Consider the following 21,698-nt stretch of genomic DNA (forward strand, 5'->3'; position numbering starts at 1 on the left):
GTAGAAAGGAATTGACATGGCTCAGGAAAGAACTCAAACAAAAATCACGAAACCATCGACACTTGTCAAACCCTTATTTGTTCCTCCCTGTGGATCATTGTCCTCTTTTATGTTCACTGCTTCCTTTTGCCTTCCTGGGCACATGGCGAAATTGCAGTTTTGTGAGCGAGACACAACCCCTGTCCTAACTAAATTGGATCCACTCTCTGGCTGAGTCTGTGGTATACTAGCGCTAGGAACCAGATTTAATGGGGGGGATCTCAGGGGTTCTGGTCATAGATATGACTTACTGCAGGATGGTCGTCTCTGAGAAGGGAAATGGGTGAAGGAAGACTTGCAAGGACTCGCGCCCCCTCTGGAGAGCATAGCAATCTTGCAGGGAGAGAGAGTTCAGGTGGAGGGAACAATCCTTAGAGTCCCTAAGGGTCTGGAGATAGCCAGTGGTAAGCTTTAGCAATTCGCAGGTTATGGGGTAGAATATTCAGAAGGTATTGGTCTCCGTAGAGAAAAATTTAGTCCTCAAGTCCATGCAGGTCCTGCCTAGCAAAGCTAGAAAACAAAATGGAAAGAATCAAACTGTCTCCAAGTGACTACATTCCAGAGCAGAGCTCGGGAATATTTATAAGAATACAAAAATATCCAGCCCCCAAACCCATGATGTCTGTCTTCCAATCAGACCGCTGACCAAAGGAATGAAGGTGAAAATGACAAGGAACAATGTTCTGTCCTAGAAATTCTCCGAGCACTAGTCTCATATTAAGGCTATTGTTATTTTTGTCCTTAAACCCCTCAGTATCGTTTGACACGCTATAACAAGCGCAGTCACTACTCTTACTTCGAAAGATTGAACAGATTACTTAAGAAACGAGAATCTTGGGCAAAAGTAGCTCCTGTGCTCCAGGAGTGATCGATTGCAAGTCTCTTTCCCCGATTCCTTCCCTTTCTGTCTTTTTCTCACTTTTTTTTCTGCCACCTCTTGTATTTCCTCCCTTTTCCATGTAGTCAACGTGGGGGTGCACTGTATGTTTGAAAAACCCCACAGTTAGATTTTTTGAGAGGGTGTTTTAACTCGATTTTGAACATTCCATGCCCTCCCTAAAGCCTTTTTATTCAGCCTGCTCCCGGGCCTGGATCCGTGGTCAGTTCAGGTAAAGCCTCTATGCGCCAGGCTCTATTTGCCATGTCACTGGGCCAACAAAGATGACACTTTGAGTGCACCTGTATAGACTGTACCCATGTCCGCCTCTGCTGTTCCCGCTCAAGAGATCATCTCTTCTCGTGTGGAGTGAAGATTAACTACTACAGGCTCTGAATAAAGTGAATGAAAGTGGAGAGGAGTCCACAGAGAGAAAAGAAAACAGTCGGAGGGAGAGGCGGAGGAGGCAGAGGGCCGGGCCACGCAGGGAAAGGGACCACTCAGCGACGAGACCCAGCGGCGAGAGCAGAGCGCTCCAGCACCGCGCGGACAGCGGGAGGCGAGCCGAAGGGGCGCGGAGGCTGAGCGTCCTGCACTCGGACCCCAGATCGCAGGAGGCGCCCAGTGTCGCCTGGGCTTGGGACGCAAGGTCCGGAGCGATCGCACATCGCACGCACCTCGGGGGTCCTACGCACGGCTGCCCGAGATGAGCGAGAGCAGCCGCGTGTGCTCGGGCTACTACAGCCTCAACCGCAGCTTCGTGGAGCCCTTCCAGTGCCCGCGGCGCGGCGACGGGGCCGCGCTGCTCTACTGTTGTGGCTTCGCAGACCTCAAGTACTGCTGCAGCGAGCCGGGCAGCTACTTCCCCTACAAGCACAGCTACATGTGGAGCCTCAGGTGGGCAGGGCAGAGCAAGGCTTGGAAGGGCAGGGCGGGACGTGGCAGAGCAGGGCGGGACAGGGTAGGGCAAGATGACCCCTCCCGGAACTGGGAAAGTGACCAGTGGAAGATACAAACCGGAATCAGGGCGGTCTCCCAATGCCCACTGTATTCAGGTCCTGTGCCAAGGCGCCAGGCGTCTGAATGGTAACTCTACAGGGCACCCTGGAGACCAGTGGGAACCCTGTGCATCCCAGCCTACCTCAGAGAGGCTCTACTGAGAAGACTGGGGGTTTTAATTTCTCTTTAGGTATTTGTTCCTTTGATACATTTGAACCGAAAGGAGGCTTCTGTGGGGAACACGGGTATTAAAGACCAGAGGAGTACTTAAGTGTCATTAGAGTCCTTAGAGTGTGTGTGTGTGTGTGTGTGTGTGTGTGTGTGTGTGTATTTGCACAGATGCATACATCCAACTGGGCTTTATAACCCACTCTTCTCAGAGGTTTGGACACCGACACCGTCCAAGTAGGCTGAAGGTGGAAGACAGAGCTTGAGTTGCTCTCATTACACACGCAGCATGGTCTTTCTGGACACCCTCCCCCTATGCCCACACTGTTTGACCACTGCTAGATGTCAGGAGGCATTACTTTCAAAGACAAGTCTTTCTTGCTTCTTATTCCTACAGTGAAAAAAGAAGTTGTTTCTGTGGCCCATATGCAGGTGTTTTCACGATGAAATGCTCCCCTTCAAAGGTAGCAAACTTTCAGATTTTAAAGTGGATTCTTTTCTTTTGTCTACAGAATGAGTGGAATCCTAAGATTATAGGAAAGAACTATCGCTCCAACCACTATTAATTGTGTGTGCGTGTGTGTGTGTGTGTGTGTGTGTGTGTGTATGTGTGTGTGTGGAAACAGAGACAGAGACAGACAGACACACACACACTGAGAGAGAACCAGCTAGTGGGAGCACAGCAGAGTACAGTACTATTACCCCACCTTCTCATCATGATCCAGAACTTGGCATACATGCCAGATCAACAGCAAGCTTATTTTTGAGGCAATAAAACGAATACTATTTTTCTGTATCACAAACTTTAATAAACTCCCAAAAGGGCTACCTTCTGAGCACATTGTTCTTGAGTAGGAGAAAGCTGGCAGAAAATGATGCCAACTTATTCTCTCTGGATTATTTGGGGGAAGAAAGTGATGTACTACCCTGTCATTTGGGCTTTTTGAGGCTAGCTCCATAATCCGTCTGTGAGCGTTTGAATGACAGAACCACCTCAAGTCAAACGCAGTTGGAAATGGTGCTCAGGATCTTCAGATCTCTCATGGTGGCAAGGAGAAGGGGCCATAAGAGCTGCCTAAGGTTTGTGAGAGCACAAAAGAAGGCACAGTCTGCTGGGGCTCCTTCATCAGGAGAAAAAAAAAAAACGGGCAGCTAGCTCAAAGTTAGGGAAATAGAAAACTACATTAACTAAGGGCATTGTAGTTGGCAACACTGAACCCGGGGTTCCTGTGAATTACTGGGCTCTGAAAACACTACAGGGAGGGAAATTTATTAGAGCTTCATTTTTCTTCTAGTCTTTGCTCTTCACTGCTAATTTAAAATGGTCCAACTGCGAAAAATATTACAGAAGTCCCTAGCTCTGGAATCGAGATTCCACAGCTCCCAGAGAAAGACAGCCACAGCTACCTCCAGGCCAGTTAAGGTGCTGAGCAGGATGGCCGCATGGGTATGACAGCAACTTCAGACACCTTCCAGTGGCTGACAAAGCGGCTGCTGTGGGATGCCAGGAAGAAGGCTGAGTCTCCCTTTCCAGTCCCTTCCTTTTCTTCCCTCCTGTTCTCGTCTCCTAAACTCAAAGGGTCTCCTTTAGTGATCTTCTCCAGGACTTTAAGAAAATGAGGCTTATTTGGCAGGACCTCTCACGGATGGATGCTGGAAAAGGATTTGGTGAAATGACCGATTTAGGAGACTCCTGGATTCCCCATCTTTACATGGAAATTTGCAGGCACATATGGAGCCAGGGCATGGAAACAGCATTAACATGCTCTGTAGGTTTCCTTCAAATGGTGTAATCTTGTAAAAAAAAAAAAAAACTTGCACATTGAACATTCATGATGTATATGTTGAATTTCATTAGACTGACAAATTTTAATCTAGTAAATCACTTTTTACTTTGAAAATGATTTTCAACAACTGGGTCTCATTTCAGGAATCCAGATATTCCACATATCTGTATCGTGCACAAACTAATTCTAAATAGATTACATTCTTATGTGTCTGTGTATAGGAACATGAACTTAACCCTCCTGGCACAGTTTGCAGAAGGCAAGGTACAAGGATTTCTTTTCTAATCCTATTAGAGGAAAGGGCAATCGGCATGGCAACCTCCAAGCTCAAGTACATAACTCTGTTTGGAGTCTGATATAAAATGATCTAGTCATCACGATATGCAGGACTAGTTGGGATAGGGTCAATGTTAATAAACCAAGCCTAAGAATTTGAAACTTTGACTTCATGTTGTTCTACAGCTCAGGAGACAATCTCGTTGTGTGCAAGGGTGTTTTATCTCCTTAAATCAAGGGTGCGTGGAGTAAACAGCCTGTCACCTTCAATACTGTTCTTTCTCTCAGAGCAGTGATGCTCCTGGCGTCCCTGATCAAATTCCCCTTTTCCTTCCTTTTGCTAAAAGTCAGGCTTGCCAGGGGCCTGATCCCTGAAAGAACACAGAAGCCTGAAGACAAGCCAAGAAGATAATGAAGACTCAGATCATTATTTTTCAGTGATGTGAATTCCAAATTGCTACAGCAGATCAATCATGAGTTAATTAGTGTTTACTCTCATCTGTTGACTATTTTCTACAAGCTAAACACACGTAAATACTGAAAGTATTCACAATGCTGTAGGAAACTGACTGAAGTCGGCTTGAATAGCCTAACATCTAATTATGGCTGTTTACACATGACTCAAGAGACGCGTCTGCATACAGCTCAGTATGATACTGGCTTTTCAAATTCCCTCCCTTAGTTAATAGTACTAAGCGCACAGGTCTGATGAAAACTGCTACTTCAGTGTCTAGCCATATGTGTAACCACATAAATGAATGACTCCAAACGAGGTGCAGAGAAATGAAAGGAAAATCTCAGACTTTGAAAGTGAATTTCATATACATTCTGTAAACAGTTTTCTTTTAACCAAACCCTTTTCTTTTGCAATGGTTGTGGTTTTGTATACTAACATATGGTATCGTTCATACATATCTCTAAGAGAAAAGTTTATCGCTGATAAATATGTTTCCTGACTCTTAGAGAAGCCAAGTATTTTCCTGCTTATCTTTTCCTTGTGAAACTGATCTGTCTAAGGTGTGGTATCAATTTGATTAACTTGATTTATTGGACTGGGATATTTATGACATTCTTAGAAAATCATACGATCTTTGACCTGTCTCATAGATGTCATACAACTTGTAACATACAAATTTTTATTTGTTTTTTTTTTTTCGAGACAGGGTTTCCCTGTAGTTTCTAGAGCCTGTCCTGGAGCTAGCTCTTGTAGACCAGGCTGGCCTCGAACTCATAGATCCGCCTGCCTCTGCCTCCCGAGTGCTAGGATTAAAGGCGTGCGCCACCACCGCCCGGCCACATACAAATTTTTAAAAGTTCTTAAATGCAATAGACAGAATATGACAAGAATTCAAGAGGAAAATATCAATCAATTATTGTCAGGAAAATATCAATCAATTATTGTCTGTAGTAATACAGGATTTGCTTATGAGTGAGTGAGAGCAAGAATGAGCAGCTGGAGTGCACAGCGGTTTGAGTGCACAGCGGTTTGAGTGCACAGCGGTTCGGATGACATGACTTCTTTTCTGTTTCCTCAGCATTGGTGCTCTGATTGGACTGGGAATCGCTGCCCTTGTTTTGCTTGCCTTTGTCATCAGTGTCTGTGTCCTCTGCTACTTATTTCTGTACACAAAACCTCAAAGATTAGACAATGGCCTTAAACTTCAGCACCTAGAGGCATCCTCTACCCTAGAAGGTAACCCAAATCTATTATTTATAATCTGTTACCTGTACCATATCTTAGCTGGGGGACAGAGTACACTGTTAAGACTGAACATTCTTTAAAGATTCAGTTTACAGGGCATCCTTGCAAGAGTTCACAGTGAATCAACCTTAGGTGATGGCATACTTTAGGGAAATAGTGTTCAAGAAAACCTAGCAGACTATAATTGCCCTGTGGAAAGCAAGTCAGTGGGCTAGTACATAATTCACTGGGATATATTTAATTCCATTTTAGTTATCAACACTTATCTTTTTGGAAAAATTACATTTTGGCTTTCTGGTGGAACCAAGGACTTCAATCAAGTACATAACACAACAAAATGCCCAGCAGCACACTCTTGCTACTGTACTTTACACGGGTCAGTCAGTGGTCAGACTGGCATCCAGTGTGAGGAATCAAGGGGGCATCAAAAACAATTCAGAGGTTTGCAAAAAACCCAAAAAATAAATAGAACATTCTGATACTGAATAGCCTGCAAACTAATTAATTCTATTGCTGTAGGTATATGTGCACAATGTAACTATAAAGTAGAAAGGAACTTTCATGCATAATTTATGAACTGTGTGTCTGTCTACTTATTGTTTCAGTTATAAAGCAATATATAGAAGTCAGTTGTTATCATCATGAAAGTATCAAAACTGTGTGGAAACTGATTTCTATTAGTGTATTAGGAAACACCAGTCATGAATTTTGACATGTGTGTATGCAGAATATATTTTAAAGAATATATAGGTAGCAATACATAAATTTAGGATCTACATTGACATATTTAGAATGGCATATGAATGTTTATTGCTTTCATTTCAAAAGAAAAGGAGAATCTTTCTTAAAATAGGAAGTCTCTGTGTTTTAGATGAACGATGGGATCTGTCATGTTTATGAAGTACCTGCCCTGTGACCTTATCAAATATGTCACCATCACCATGTGCCTGCATTAGCTGTAGTCTCCTCTGGGGAGAAACAGAAGAATCTCCCCAGTCCCTCATGTCCTCTTGTCATAGTCGAGAAGGACAGATCCCTCTGGAGTTCACTTCCCAAAGAGCTGTTAACAAGGTGCCAAACTGGCAGGCTCGGAGCTGAATTTAGTCCAAGGTACTTTGATCCAGCTTCTCCACAAGCACAACTGTGTGGTTGATGAGTGGGTATCACATCATCGACTGTAAGAAAAATTATTGTCTCATTCACTTAGATGATTGAATCTAATCATGGTCCTGAATCTTTTCTATGCCTAAGAATCACCTTAGTGATTAAGTGGTGGCGATGGTGTGGGAACCATGTTAAAAAACACAGTGTCTCAGCCCCAACTTTTCAAACAAGTGCCTCTTCTTCCCACTCTTCCTCCCACTTTCCATAGCAAAATAGTGGTGAGACTGTTAAAATCTACACCACCGTCAAACCCTAATGTTTTGCCCAACCCTCTCAACAGATACAACTCTCCACCATGACTTTTGGTAACCAGTCCTCTAGGTCTTTCTTTTTCTCATCTCCTTGCCAAACCACATTGGGTCCTTTGCCATTCCTTGAGATTCTTGATCAGGGCCTTTGCACATGCACATGCTGCCACCATTTCCTCAGACATCTGTGAGACTCACAGTTCCTTTTACTCTTTCCTGAGATATCCTTTTCCCAGGAGTTCCTCCTTACCTGCACTCCTAACTTCTGCTCTTCCTAGTCAATCCCCCCGCCAAAGTATTTATTTACTAGTAACAGAAATTATTATCTATTTACTTACCTATCTCTTATCTATAAATTTTTGATATTTCTGACTAGAGACTAAGTTCCAGCAAAGAACTTTTGTCATGTTTGTTCACTGTAATATCCCCAGTGCTTATAATACTTACACATTTCTTGAAATGAATTCACAAGTCTTACATCTTTACTGATCCCAGGAATATATTTTGTGTAACACTGACCAAGTGTGGTCATTGCTGCAGTCATTAGACATACATTGTTCAAGTGTGCCTTCTGTGGAATTCACTGTGCTAAAACAAAAGTGGTTCTTTTTCCTGGTTTAGCTCAAGGACTATTGCAAAATTTTATTTCCTGTTTGCTATGTGTCCCCAGAAGCATAATTACTGGCATGCCAACTCAGATTTGGCATGTTTCTTGCTCTTTAGTGGATGAAGCCAGTTAATGCACTTCTTATGAAGTTAGATGTGGCTGCTTTCATGCAATGAAATAGCCCTACTTTGTTCCTCACAGGATGTATACATCAAGGCAGCAAGTTAATTTAATAGAACTTTCCTGCGTCTGGTTATTAGAAAGCAGCATACAAAATGTAAAATAACCAGTGTCTTGCTGTTGCTTTCAAAGGATGTGATTTTGGTCATGTGGATTGTTTTTTTTTCCTTATTATTATTAATTATAGTGCAGAGCCCAAAACAAAATAGGTAATCCATATGCTGCTGGGATAGAAAAATGGGTTCCTCTTGAACTGACCCTTTGAAATGATAATTAAATACTGTGCACTTTATTAAATATGAGTGTACCATTCCAGGGTTTTCAACACTTAGCGAGAGATGCTGTTGTTCAAGCTATGGGGAAGACAAGTGAGGGGAGTTATTGCATTTAATGGCAGTGCTAGCGGTTGGAAACTGAAGGAAATGTTTGCACAATTAATCAGGCTTATAAGTAGTATATCTGAGGGAAACTGACCTGACTGGCTAGAAAGCTTTTCTTCCAACACTGTCTCCTCTTCAAAAATTCCTCCACATTATTTTAGACGGATTTCTTAAAATTATCTGTTATTTTCTAAAATTCTAATTACATATTTCCCCTTCCGTTTCCTGCCTCAACCCCTCCCACATGCCCCTCCTTAAATTCATACCTTCTGTTTTCATTAGTTGTTTCGCACATGTGCATGCTTGCACACGCGCGCGCACACACAGCCACACACACACATGCCTAAATACATAAGTACAACCTACTCAGTCTGTACAATGTTACATGAAATATGCTTTCAGGGTCAAACATTTGGTATTAGATAATCAATTGGTGTGTTCTTCCCCGGGGAAGACTATTTAGATTAATTTTTATAATGGAGACTGTTTTCATTACAGGTAATTTGGATGGCCTAGGAGGAACTGTGTTCTTGTACTTATTACAGTGGTTTGTAAGGTCCTGGATCTTTTCTTTTCCTATAAATGACAATAGTGTAGGTCTAAAATAGGCTAATCATAGATCACACTGCCAGGATTTTGCCTATTTTTATTCCATGGTATTTTGATTTTAAATGTCTACGGTTTAAGGCTTTACAGTCTTTGAACTGATTTTGAAAAGGCAGGCCAGTCTCTCTGGGCCATGGCTGCAGACATTAGTAGCCTAACCTCTGTTGTTCACAGCACACAGAGCACCTCTCACTGAGCAATTGGTGGGTTTTTAATTGTGGCTTGCAACTGTTTTCTTCTTTTTAAACTTTTACATTTTGGGTCATGCACATTTCAAATGCCAGTATTCAGAAGTCTGTATTGTTTCGCCTCAGATGCTAAGTTGCCAAGCGAAAGATGCCTATGTGACGATACTCCTAATCACGAGGGCTCGTTTCAAGGTTGTGGGAGAGTATTCATGGTCAACGACAGAGCAGTCAGAGGGACAAGATCATAGATCACCATTCTCAAACGTTTCCATAGTGAAGGTCTTAGAGCCGTAGGAGAAACGAACCAAGGCCCAGAGTTCTCAGGGCTGATGTGGGAGGGTCTTCTGTTTGAGTTGATTTCATTGGTTAATACAGAGGCGCCATTCTGTAGAAGGAGCAGCGGGCTATGTCCCGCCACCCGGCTAGCTTTACCCAAAATAATTACACGGAAACTGTATTCTTTTAAACACTGTCTGGCCCATTAGTTTCAGCCTCATACTCACATCTTGACTAACCCATATCGAATAATCTGTGTAACACCACAAAGTGGTGTCTTACCGGGAAAGATTCTAGCTGGGAAAGATTCTTGGGCTGGAACTTCGTTGCATCTGTCTCCCTGAGGAGAGGCACGGCAGTCTGCCCCAGAGAGGTGAGGCATGGCGATTTATTAACTTCCCTTCCCAGCATTCTGTTCTGTCTACTCCGCCCACCTAAGGGCTGGCCAATCTAATGAGCCAGGCAGTTTCTGTATTAACCAATGAAATCAACTCAAACAGAAGACCCTCCCACATCACAGGGCCAGCAGGGGAGAGGTCCGCCTTAAAACTTCTAAGCTTCAGCATTTAATTGTTTGTCATTTTGCTTGAAAATTTATGGGAATTTTCAACTGAGTGAAGCTTGCTATCCTCTAATAATGACGTCTGTCACCCATATCTAGTAAAATTGCTGCTTCAGGAAGAGAAAGCCTGTTTACCCTGCGGCATCGAGTAGGCTTGAGTAGGTCCTGTGGAGGTGATGGGGTGATCAATGACAGGGACTCTGACAAGTGCTGTGTCTGATGAACATGAAAGGCAGCGTTGGAAACTGTTAGGAAGAACAACACAAGTGTATTGTACAGAAATAACAAACCCCCCTCAAGCTGGTGTTCTGTGGTCACCTTGGAAAGGTGGAAGATAGAAATGAAAAAGAGGAGATGAATTGCTAAGCAGTAAGGCACAGTTAGTTACACACAGGTGAAAAACAAAACTGCACATAAAATACCGAGAGAGTAAATTGGAAGAAAAAAAAAATCACATAACCATTTGTTGTGCCCATGAGCAAAATGGGTCTTAGGCTGACTTGAAATGGTTTTGTGTTTCTTCTTAGAAGGTGCTCTTGCTTCCTCAGAAAGAAAAGTTTCTTTCTGTTCATGTTCATTGTAGAAACACTGGAAATACAGAGAAGCCAGCAAATGCTCTCAGCACAGAGGTGAGAGGTGTCAGCACTGCAGTGAATATCCTTCAGGGAGGATTTCCTATGTATCCCTAGATCACATATAAAGTAAATTGGGAAATAGCAGGACATGGCAGCCTTTGTGTGATCCCAGCACTCAAGATGGTGAGGCAGGATGATTGCAAGTTTGAGGCAAGCCTGGGTTATATGGTGAAATCTCTCCCCGCCCCGCCATGTGTCTGTCTGTCTGTCTGTTTCTGTCTCTCTATTTCCCCCCTCCCCATCCCTTTAAAAAAAAACCCACAATAGCTGTATCTTCTTTGCTATTAAATGAATTCCTGTTATTATTTAATTCATTTAATCCATTTAATTGATTACTTCACAAAGCACCATGACTTTTGCTGTTGATAGAATAAATATTTTTTATATCTCTCTGCAGATTTACTGATTGTAAATACTTTGCTTCATTAGTTTTATCATTGGTGCTTTGTGCATATGTTCCTTTAAGCCCTAAAATCGATAGCACTTCCTAAGAAAAGGGTACTTCCCCTTGTGTGAACACTGCGCACACATCCGAGTTAGCAACCACAACACCAGTGCAGCAACATACACTCTGGGGTTTATGTTAAAGTTTCCTAATCTCAATAGCTAATTTTTCTTATCCTGGATCTGGTCCAAAATTAATTTGTATACTTTATTTCGTGTTTTCTTTAATCCTCAGCCTTTCTTTTTCTCTTATGCCCTTGATAGTTTTGAGAATGAAAAAAAAAAGCCAGATATTTTGTGCAGTTTCCCTCAATTTCTGTTTGTCCTTTTTCTCATGATTGGAGAGAGAGCATACATTTTTTTTCCAGGAACACAAGAAGGTATGGTATCAAAGCACCACAGACAGCACGCAATCTTGGCTGGCTTGATTAGCAAAGATAGGAGCATGATTACAGTGAGGGATTTGGAACCATGAATATATCCTGTTCCTCCATGAATTTTCAGCCAGCCACTTAATTTTTGACAGCTGTTATTATGATGACACTCATAAGTGGTAATTTTCCAACTTCTTACAGCTTTTAAAGGCATTATTTCACTGCTCCCCTGTTTATTTATCTTAGTTCTTTGTGCCACTGACACAGAATAGTTAGACTGTATAATTTATAAAGAAAAGAAGTTAATCTTCACAGTTCCGGAGGCTGGGAAGTTTAAGGTCGAGATGGCTGTGTACTGAGCACTGAGTGAGAGCCGATATCTGCTTCTCAGACAGTGTGCGCCATGATGCGGCACCTTCTTGTAGAACAAGGAGAGAATGGGCAAAAAGAAGCTGGCTACTTCCCTCCAGTCCTTTTGTAGGATTGCTACTTCACACAGAAGGACATAACTCTGGTGGTTTAATCACCTCCTCGGTTCCTCAGTTCTTTTTTTTTTTTTTTTTTTTTTTTTGGTTTTTCGAGACAGGGTTTCCCTGTAGTTTCTAGAGCCTGTCCTGGAACTAGCTCTTGTAGACCAGGCTGGCCTTGAACTCAGAGATCCACCTGCCTCTGCCTCCCAAGTGCTGGGATTAAAGGCCTGCGCCACCACCGCCCGGCAGTTCCTCAGTTCTTAATAGCATAACTCGCCACTTGGAAGTCATGTGCCTTTTAGAGGAACACATGTGTTCTAGCCATAGGGTTGCTGATTCATTTGAATGTCAGCATGGGCTTGTGCATTTTAAAACATTTATTTGTTGTTGTTTATTTTGACCCGTCTTATATTTGGTCAGTGGATATTTAAATTTTGGGGTGTATATATGTGTATAATATAGGCACATTGCATGCAGAAGCCAGAGGTAGGCATTGAGTGTCCTGCTGTACCAGGTTCTGCCTTTCTTCCTTGGATCATGGTTTGTCACTGAGGCTGGAGCCAGGCTGCTGGCCAGAAAGCTCAAGTGATCCTCGAGTGCCATCCACCCTCTATAGTGCTAGGGTTACAGGCATCCACAGGACCTTGGCTCTCTACATGAAGGCTGAGACCCAAACTCACATCCTCATGATAGCCTCGAAAGCACTCCTAACCACTGAGCCGTCTCTCTCACCATTGAACAAACTCCTTCAAACTGTATCCCATGCCTGCTTGAAATCTGTCCATCATTTTGAAAGTACTTTTTTTGTTCTCCAAGACATTCGGTACTTTTCCTGTTCCAACACTGGAACCTATCATTTCTTTAAGAAGAAGCCTGGCTCATTTCAGGTGGTAGCAGTGTTTATAAGTCAAGCAGGGATATACCATATTTAATTAGCTTACTGACTTCTACTTCCACCACTTTCTTACAGATACACTGAACACCTGTTTTTCTCCCATAATCCTTAGCAGTAGAGTACCTAATCTGAGTGTACACACATATTAAAAGATGGGTATACTTTCTATTTACCTTCCATAAAATTACTATTTTACACTTACTTGCTTTTCCACAGTCTCTGTGGCTTTGGGTATTATTATTTAAAGATATATATTTTACTGATTTTATAAAGAATAGTATTTGTCTGTTTTTTATATTGTTGCTTTGTTTTTTGAGTCAGGGTTTCTCTGTGTAGCCCTGGCTGTCTTGGAACTTGCTGTATAGATCAGGCTGGCCTCAAACTCACAGAGATCCACCTACCTCTGCCTCCTGAGTGCTAAGATTAAATGAGAACACTACCATTGTCCAGCAAAGAATGGTATTTTATTTCAAAAGTATCTAATCAAACAGTTTTATGTTTGCCATTTTTTGTGGCACACTGCTTAGTTTTCATACATTTTTTTAATGAGGGTATTCAGTCTTTCATAGATACCGCAGTTTTTTTTCTGCTGTATTTATACCTGTATGTGTATTTAAAGTTTTAATAATGCTACAGAAGCAAAGTAGGGAATCTGCTTATATTTCCAAATGTGTCAGTTGCCCAAATATATAGTAATATATCTCTCTAATGTCAACTATATGATCACTTATCATAAATTGTTGTATCTACCCAGGTCTGTTTTTAGACAGTATTCTGTTAAATTATTCTGATTATTCTTAAATTATGGTTGATTTAAAATTATTGCTGTCATATTATTTTAATGTTAAGTCAAGAATCCATCTCTTTCCCTCCCTCCCTCCCTGTTTTCTTCCTTCCTTCCTTCCTTCCTTCCTTCCTTCCTTCCACCAAGCTTCTTTTAAGAACGTCTTGGCTTTTAGTGTGTAGTGCTTAAGTTTCCAAATTATCTTTTAAATCACACTCTAAAATTTTGAAACAGTCAAGTGATATTTTGATGGTTTTATAGTATATTTATAGATACGTTTGGGAGCCACTTTACTAAATACCTAATACTCAGGTGTAGTGATAAGCTGTGGGCAGGCCTGCTTTTCGTCCTGCATGGCTCCCGTACAGCTAGCTTTACACCCGAAATAACAACACACAATTTGTATTCTTTTAAACACTTCTTGGCCCATTATCTCAAGCCCCTTACTGGCTAACTATCACATCTTGATTAATCCATTTCTATGAATGTGTGTAGCACCACGAGGTGGTGGCTTACCGGGAAGATCCTAGCCTACGTCCATCTTGGGTCGGAGCTTCATCACGTCTGACTCACTTCCCTTCTTCCCAGCATTCTGTTCTGTCTACTCCACCCACCTATGTTCTGATCTATCAGGCCAAGCAGTTTTCTTTATTAATTAACCAATGAAATCAACAGATTGATAGAGGACCCTCCTCCATCACTCAGGAACAAATGATCAAAACTCATTAAGTTGGGCTGCTGACTCTATTCAGTAATACTTTATCTCACAAAAGCTTTTAAAGAATTCATTGTGTTATTAGTGGACAATGGCATAATTCGGATTCACTAGCATAAAAAGCCACTCAGGGAGTCTCTTGAAAAGAGAGATAATCAATGAACAAACTTCCTTGATCATGGATTGCAGCTGAAACTATTTTAAAAAAAATCAAAACCAACACTACAGAATGTCTTGGGGTTGTAGATCTGAGATTGTTTCCTAAAACTATCCAGCCAGAGCAGCAGCTGGGAGCTGCTTAGAGCACCAGGACAGCACAGCACAGCACAGCACAGCACAGCACAGCAGCTAGGGTAAACTGGATGGAGAAGGGCAGGGAAGCTTCACCACAGTTCTGCCAGGTAGCAAGGGGACAGAGACCTGCGGGGGTCCCCAGTATTCTTTTTCTGTTCTGAAGTGCCTGTCAAGACCCAAGTTCACAATTACATGATAAGCTGGTCCCCGAGGACCAACTCTGAAACAAGCACAAGTTTTTTTGTTTTGTTTTGTTTTGTTTGGGTTTTTTTTTTTTTTTTTCGAGACAGGGTTTCCCTGTAGTTTCTAGAGCCTGTCCTGGAACTAGCTCTTGTAGACCAGGCTGGCCTCGAACTCAGAGATCCGCCTGCCTCTGCCTCCCGAGTGCTGGGATTAAAGGCGTGCGCCACCACTGCCCGGCTACAAGCACAAGTTTAACAGCTATCAGAGCGCACATTTGGCATAGCTGCAATGGAGAACAGACAGAATGCTTTGTTTCAGAGCTTTAAGTGTCAGTGTATGGTGTTCAGGGCTGAAGGAAGGCGAAGATTTACATACAGTAGCCAGACTAAAAGGAAATGAGGATGGGAACATGAAGGCTTGGCAAGCAGAAACGGAAGGAGGAACTATGATGGTGGCTCTTGGCAATTTATACTCAACTAACAAAATAGGAATTAAATAAGAAAAACCCTCCACGTGTAACAAATCCTTAGCAGTTCAACGGCATTACAGATTTATTACTTGAAATCAAATCCATGCTGCAACCTGTGATGGAAGTTTTTATCCCTACGTGGCTGGATAAGAAAGTAGTCTCTCTGTGAAAGGAAAACTAGAGAAAACGGATTGCTGAGGTGGGTCCTTCTATTAAAATGGTCCCAGAAAGATGTTAGGGGACTCTGTCATCACTGGGTCTCTGGTTGCTATTTTTCTGTATCTCTAGTTACTTGAAGCTGCTGGAGGGAAATCCACTGAAAGTGGTCTTGGATTTTTAGCAGAGTAAATTCTGGAGTGTTCAAGTGTTTACAACCAATCTTTTCTTATTCGACTAGGAAATTGCTTTGTTAGGGGTAATCACTTTGGTTTTAGAAGCCAGCCTAGGAAATTGTCTTGATGAGCTAACATGTTTAGAAGGATCTGGAAGCCAAGTAAATAATGAGCCAGGGCTGGGGAATAAGGGCTTTTGCAAGTGCTAAGGGTGAAGAATTTTTGACACATGGAATGTATTTTGAGAGCGTGTACAACTCAGGGAGCGGTAGGCCATTCTGACAAATTCTAGCTTTTGCCACAGAAATGCATAATGGAAACCAAACCTGCCAGAAGAGAGACAGTTAGAGCATACAAATTATTAGGTTAGAAAATAACACCTGGAAGATTTCCCTTTGCTATAAAAGCCACAAAACCTGCTTGTGATGAAGTAGGGGGAGAAGGCATTGAAAATGTAATTCAAATATTATGAATTTAAATATGTGAGCATCACTTAGGAAACATGTAGAAGTCAAGAAACCCACACTAGGCTTTAAGTTTCGGAACCCCGATCCACAGAATAACAGTCCACTTCTCCTTGGTTAGCCCAAATGCTGGTTAGTGAAGACCACATCCCCAGCCCTTGCTTATTATGGATTTCTATGCAGTGTGTGAATTGGACTCTGGCGTGAACTCACATCCAAATTACTTATGGTGGCAAAGCCTTCTGCTTCTTGAAATCATCATAGTTAGCTTTAATGAAGTTTATTGTATTTATGTCAGGTAGGAATAGTCACACTTTCATTAAGTGACCCTGAAATTATTAGCTCCTTACGGAATGTGTGCTTTCTTGTGGAGGCATGGAGGAAAGAACCTGGAAATGAAATTCAGGCTCCTGTGACTGAGTTATCTCCCTTTGCTTTTAGAATGAATGGCTCAAAACCATCCCGAATGGAGTTGGTTCATCCATATAGTATTTTTAGAACGTTCTATTTCCAATACTGTTACAACAATTCAAGCACAAACGCTAAAAAGACAAATTCTCTGTCATAAGCTTGACTAATTATTTCATTTGGTCTTGTGTATTTGCAGGCAACTTAAATAGAAAAACCAAAGGCCTCATTTCAAATGCAGCATCAAATTCAACAAATGAAACAGTCTATGAAGCCGACGATGTAACTCAAGAAAAGACAATGGGTACAACACAAGTCAATATTGCCCATTAGCTAAGATCCCTGTTTTAAGAGCTTACTGGAGAGATGGAGCATTAAGAATAAAGAAAGCATTTTAATTTATTTTATTTTGAGACGGAGTCTGTCTACATTGCTTGAGCTATCCTGGGACTTCCTATGTAGACTAGGCTCGCAAACTCACAAGAGATCCGCCTGCCTCTGCCTTCTGAGTCCTGGGCTTAAAGGTGTGCGCCACCACACCTGGCAAGAATGCATTTTCAAACGGTTTCTACCATTGCTTTTTCCGTATTCACCACTCACAAAGCAAGGCCAGCTTCAGTTTTAATTAGCTCATTTATTAAGCACTCACTAAGGTTCTGACAAATGTATAAGTTTACTTTGTCAAGTTTCTGTGTGACATGAGACTATGCCATTTCTTCAAAATAAAGAGTTTAGCAATGACAGAAAAACAAACCAATCTCAGAGAAGCATAATAAATGCGTTTGTTTCATTACCGATGATTCACAATTATTTAATACATGATATTACTGTCATTATAGATAATAACGGGTAAGTAAATCTTCAGGGGACTTTTCTCATCAACCAAAGGCTCTCAAGTCTCTTAGACATCAATGTGTTTTTTTATGGATTTTGTGTGTGAAAGAAGAGTATATTACCTTCATATAAGTTAATAGTCAATGGCAAAGATATCATTGTATTACCTGTAAAATGGGTATATCCTATATTTCAAGTACGCAAGGCAAATCATCTGTCAGTGCATTTCCTGGAGAATGTCTATAATGAAAGTTATACAAGTAAGCATAGATGTCAGCAGTAGGCTTGGCTGGATCTTCGACACACTCCCTGCTCAAGTAGTCCGTGTTACCTGAAGAAAAGCCATGGGGGTCCAACTTGGACCGACTAGTGCATCTCTCTGTAACTTACAAGCAGTAGGTGCTTCTTAAGTAGACACCAAGTATTAAAAGCAAAATGTTTTATTAATCTATGGCTCATCTTAAACAGATCTCATCTGAAAAACATTTCAAATGGTCTGCCTAGATTTCATAAATATTCAGTGTAGTTCCATCTAACGCTACCATCCAACATACAAAAAAATGGTTTCAGCAGCTTATATCTAAAAAGATTTTTCTTCATAAGTAAACCTATTATGAATATAGACATAGCTTTAAAAATGGAATTCAACAGTTGAAAGGAACAACGTAGATGCCGTGTTACTGCCCATGTCTGCTGTGGGAAAGGTTTTCCTAGCAGGAGGACATCTTTCTAAACGTGCTGACCGTGGCTTCTTGGGTCTGCCTCGTTGTTCTCATGCATGCAAAGCTCAGGAACTGGGAACTTTTCATCGTGTCTATCAAAATGATGGGCTTCTCTTAAGCTAGCATTAAGTTTTGAGGGGACGGAGATGGTTTTTTTATCTGCAGTCTGGCACCATTGCTACTAATTGTAGTGGCTATGGGGACCTGGAATGCGGATGATGTGACAGAAGTGATACACGTTTATTGTTTTATTCAAATGACTACATCTGGCTTCCCCATTCAAACAGAATAATTTCACTAAGGCTTAAATATTAAAATGCTAGAGTGTAATTGAAGTTTGAAAGTTCAGGCTTTTTAATTATAAAAGTCAGTTTTTTTTTACCTAGGTAAGAAGAGCAAAGAAAATGTTTATTTTGTGCAGGCTCAGAGATTTCCTGGATACTTTTGTTCTTTTCCAATAACTTAAAAAAAAAAAAGTCCCAGGTGCCTGGAGGCAGAGGTATACACCTTTTTTTTTTTTTGGTTTTTCGAGACAGGGTGTCTCTGTGGCTTTGGAGCCTGTCCTGGAACTAGCTCTTGTAGACCAGGCCGGTCTCGAACTCACAGAAATCCGCCTGCCTCTGCCTCCCGAGTGCTGGGATTAAAGGCGTGCGCCACCATCGCCCGGCTAGAGGTATACACCTTTAATTTCAGCATTCAGGAGGCAGAGGCAGGTGGATCTTTGTGAATTCGAGGATAGCCTGATCTACAGAGGGAATTCCAGGGCAGCAAGGGCTACATTGGGAAACCATGTCTTGAAAATCCAAAAACCAAAGAGAGAGAGAGAGAGAGAGAGAGAATGAATAAGAAGGACAAGGAGGAGAAAGAGGAAGCCACAGAAAATGTGCTGCATTGACAGACAGGAGCCAGCAACGATATTCCTGGACCAGCTTGGGCAGACATCCGGGTGGGGAAGATTTAGTCGAGGCTTTATTTTCTTTGCTGAAAGGCGAGGGAAGAGGTCATACGTGGCACAGGGAAGAGGAAGTTAGGACTGGAGCCCACACTCTCCCTATCTGTGGAAAAGGCAAAATGGGGGCACACACGGCTGTGTATGTCATAAACAGTGTCCACGTAGCAGGACCGTGGGCCTGTGCTGTGCCAGGCACTTACAAGGGTATTGAAGGGTGAGATGCCACTGACCTTAGCAACTGGGGTTACTGTCACCTCTGTTCCTAGACACTGAAACCTGGTACCGTGATCAGCTGGCCTCCTTGACACATGGGCTAGCTCACCTCTAGGTTACCTGAGTGGACTAAGCCATTTGTGTCTCTCTGGTACTTTTTCAGTGGTGCTTCAAAAATTGAGACAAAATATCAAAAGCAAGAAGCCTTATTTAATATAGCACAGTCTATACATTGAAAATATATTTTAAATGATTTAGAACTAACATAGTTCTAAACACACTAAAAATAAGGTGAAATTAACAAAAAAAATCACATTTTGAAAAAGTGTACATACATATAAATTCTTGTTAAGAACCATCTGATGGTACAGTAAGGCTTTTTAATTTTCTCTTTCTTTTTTTTTTTTTTGGTTTTTCAAGACAGGGTTTCTCTGCTTAATTTTCTCTTTCTTTCTTTCTTTCTTTCTTTCTTTCTTTCTTTCTTTCCTTTTAGTTTTAGGAAATAAAAGTCAGTGCATAATTTGGAAACAACAGAGCATAAAATCCTAAAACTATCTTATGTGCATTTTTAATGACATCAATTTCATCTTTTAAAAATTATAGAACACAATTACGAAAGAGATGAGATCAAACCCCAGTAAACACCATTTCCTTCCCTTAAACGCTCTCACATCTCATGGTTTAGAGAGTAAGCTAAGCTCACAAACTCCCAAACATGGAGCCTAGGGCCCCTTCTCTTGGTCGCAGGAACCCAAAATGGCATCTGCCTTGAACAGGCTCACTAGCCCTGCCAGGCCTCCACTCCTTCAGACGCACAGTTCATCCCTTTGTCCTGTGTCTTCTTTCCGCACAGCCTCCCTTGTCAAGAGCTACCAGGCTCCTCTCCTCAACCTTAATAACCTATAATTTGGGGGTCACATTCTCTCAGTTGCCCCCCTAACTGCTACAGACTAAGGCAGCATCCGTATTTCTTACCATGAATTTTCGGACTTGTTACTGTACTGACATGAATGTAGTTCTAGTGGTACTTCTACCAGGGGACTGGGAGCTCTTCAGGGCAGCAGATGTCCTGGTAAGAACTCTGCTACCTATTTCAAGGCTGAAGGTAACCTAGAGTCATAAATACAGACGCACACAGATGTCCAAATTGTCACTTTTCTACACCCTGGTCTCTAAGAACTGAAGGGGTAAGAGAGGTACTAAATGTGAGGAATTAAGAAAAAAAAAAAAAAAACAGCTGAGAGCTTTTAGACAACAGATATGAGAAGAATGGGGAAACCAGGGAGCATGCTCATCAGCTTAAAAACAGTCCCTTCAGTGTTCAGATAAATTAGCTACAGACAGAAACCTACATGCACATTCTGTCTGCATTTGGAGAAAACGCCATACAATCGGGTCGTAACAAAATGAATCGAATACCATTTATCTACTTAAGTTGATATGTTTAGCAGTCATGATGATAAACACAACCTTTACAGAATGCTGGCTGCTTAGCTATAATGCTTCTTAAAAGAGTATTATTTGGATTTCTCTAGAAGTGATCTGAGGAAACATAGTACAACATTTCATAGGCAAGAGACACCATGGCCCCAAGAAGCTAAATGACTTTGCTGGGGTTTACACGGGGAGTTGGAGAGAGAATGTGCCCAGGGTGGCGGCCAAAGGCTGCACAGGAGCTTAGAGGAGACGGCGTGCAGCCAGGACGGCACAGGCACAGCTGCAGAGCCACACCAACCCGGTTACTACTAAATGAAACGCTCTTTCTGCTACGTATTGCCTGAAAAGAAACTTCATGACTTTTCCTAGCAGGTATTAGTGAGATTTGCAACCCATTCCAACCACTTCTTACTTTAGTAAAAACGAATGACTTTTACTTGGATGAGGCCCTTCATAAGGTATACTAATATTCTAGGGAAATTTATTAAAAATGTTAAGATTATTTCTGGGGAGAGGACTGGTCCATTAAAATCTTTTATTTTATTATAGAGTTGGTGGATTGCATATATAAATGATGTTTCTGAATCATTAGTTGAATGAGGAAAAAAAATCCTTATAAAGTCAATTTATATTTTTTTTTACAAGTAACAGAAATCAGACTCACAGATATGACAAACTCTTTCTCTGCAACTACTGTCACTGCTAACAATGCCACACACACAACTGGATGAGGCCATTTCTTTATGTATTTGCTATTTCTTTTTAAGTTTAAAATTAAAAACCTTAAATCTATATGCATGTGTTAATTTACATGTCTGGGTGAGCATCTGTTAAGGGCTCCTGGGTACCACGGAGGTCAGATGAGGGCATCGGGACCAGCGGAACTTATAGGTGGTTATGAACCTCCCAGTGAGGTTGCTGGGAACTGAACTCAGGTCCTCTCTAAGAGCAGCAAGGGTGTGAGCCACCTTTCCAGCTGCATGCTATTTTTTAAAAAGGATTTTAAGAAAGGCA

General features: G+C 41.7%; 1 protein-coding gene across 1 annotated transcript; it reads left to right on the forward strand.

Moving 5' to 3' along the window:
- Positions 1-1,622: 1,622 nt before the first annotated feature.
- Shisal2b (shisa like 2B) lies at positions 1,623-16,859 on the forward strand. The gene is made up of 3 exons (XM_038321328.1): positions 1,623-1,813; positions 5,682-5,839; positions 16,726-16,859. The coding sequence occupies exons 1-3, from the start codon at positions 1,623-1,625 to the stop codon at positions 16,857-16,859; spliced, it is 483 nt and encodes a 160-aa protein (XP_038177256.1).
- Positions 16,860-21,698: the final 4,839 nt, after the last annotated feature.

The sequence above is a fragment of the Arvicola amphibius genome, chromosome 3, assembly GCF_903992535.2.
Source record: "Arvicola amphibius chromosome 3, mArvAmp1.2, whole genome shotgun sequence".
In the NCBI taxonomy this organism is placed as follows: Eukaryota; Metazoa; Chordata; class Mammalia; order Rodentia; family Cricetidae; genus Arvicola; species Arvicola amphibius.

Coding starts and splice junctions, on each gene's coding strand:
- Shisal2b (XM_038321328.1), top strand. CDS start 1,623: ATGAGCGAGAGCAGCCGCGTGTGCTCGGGCTACTACAGCCTCAACCGC. Junction 1,814..5,681: donor AGCTACATGTGGAGCCTCAG/GTGGGCAGGGCA, acceptor CTGTTTCCTCAG/CATTGGTGCTCTGATTGGAC. Junction 5,840..16,725: donor GGCATCCTCTACCCTAGAAG/GTAACCCAAATC, acceptor GTGTATTTGCAG/GCAACTTAAATAGAAAAACC.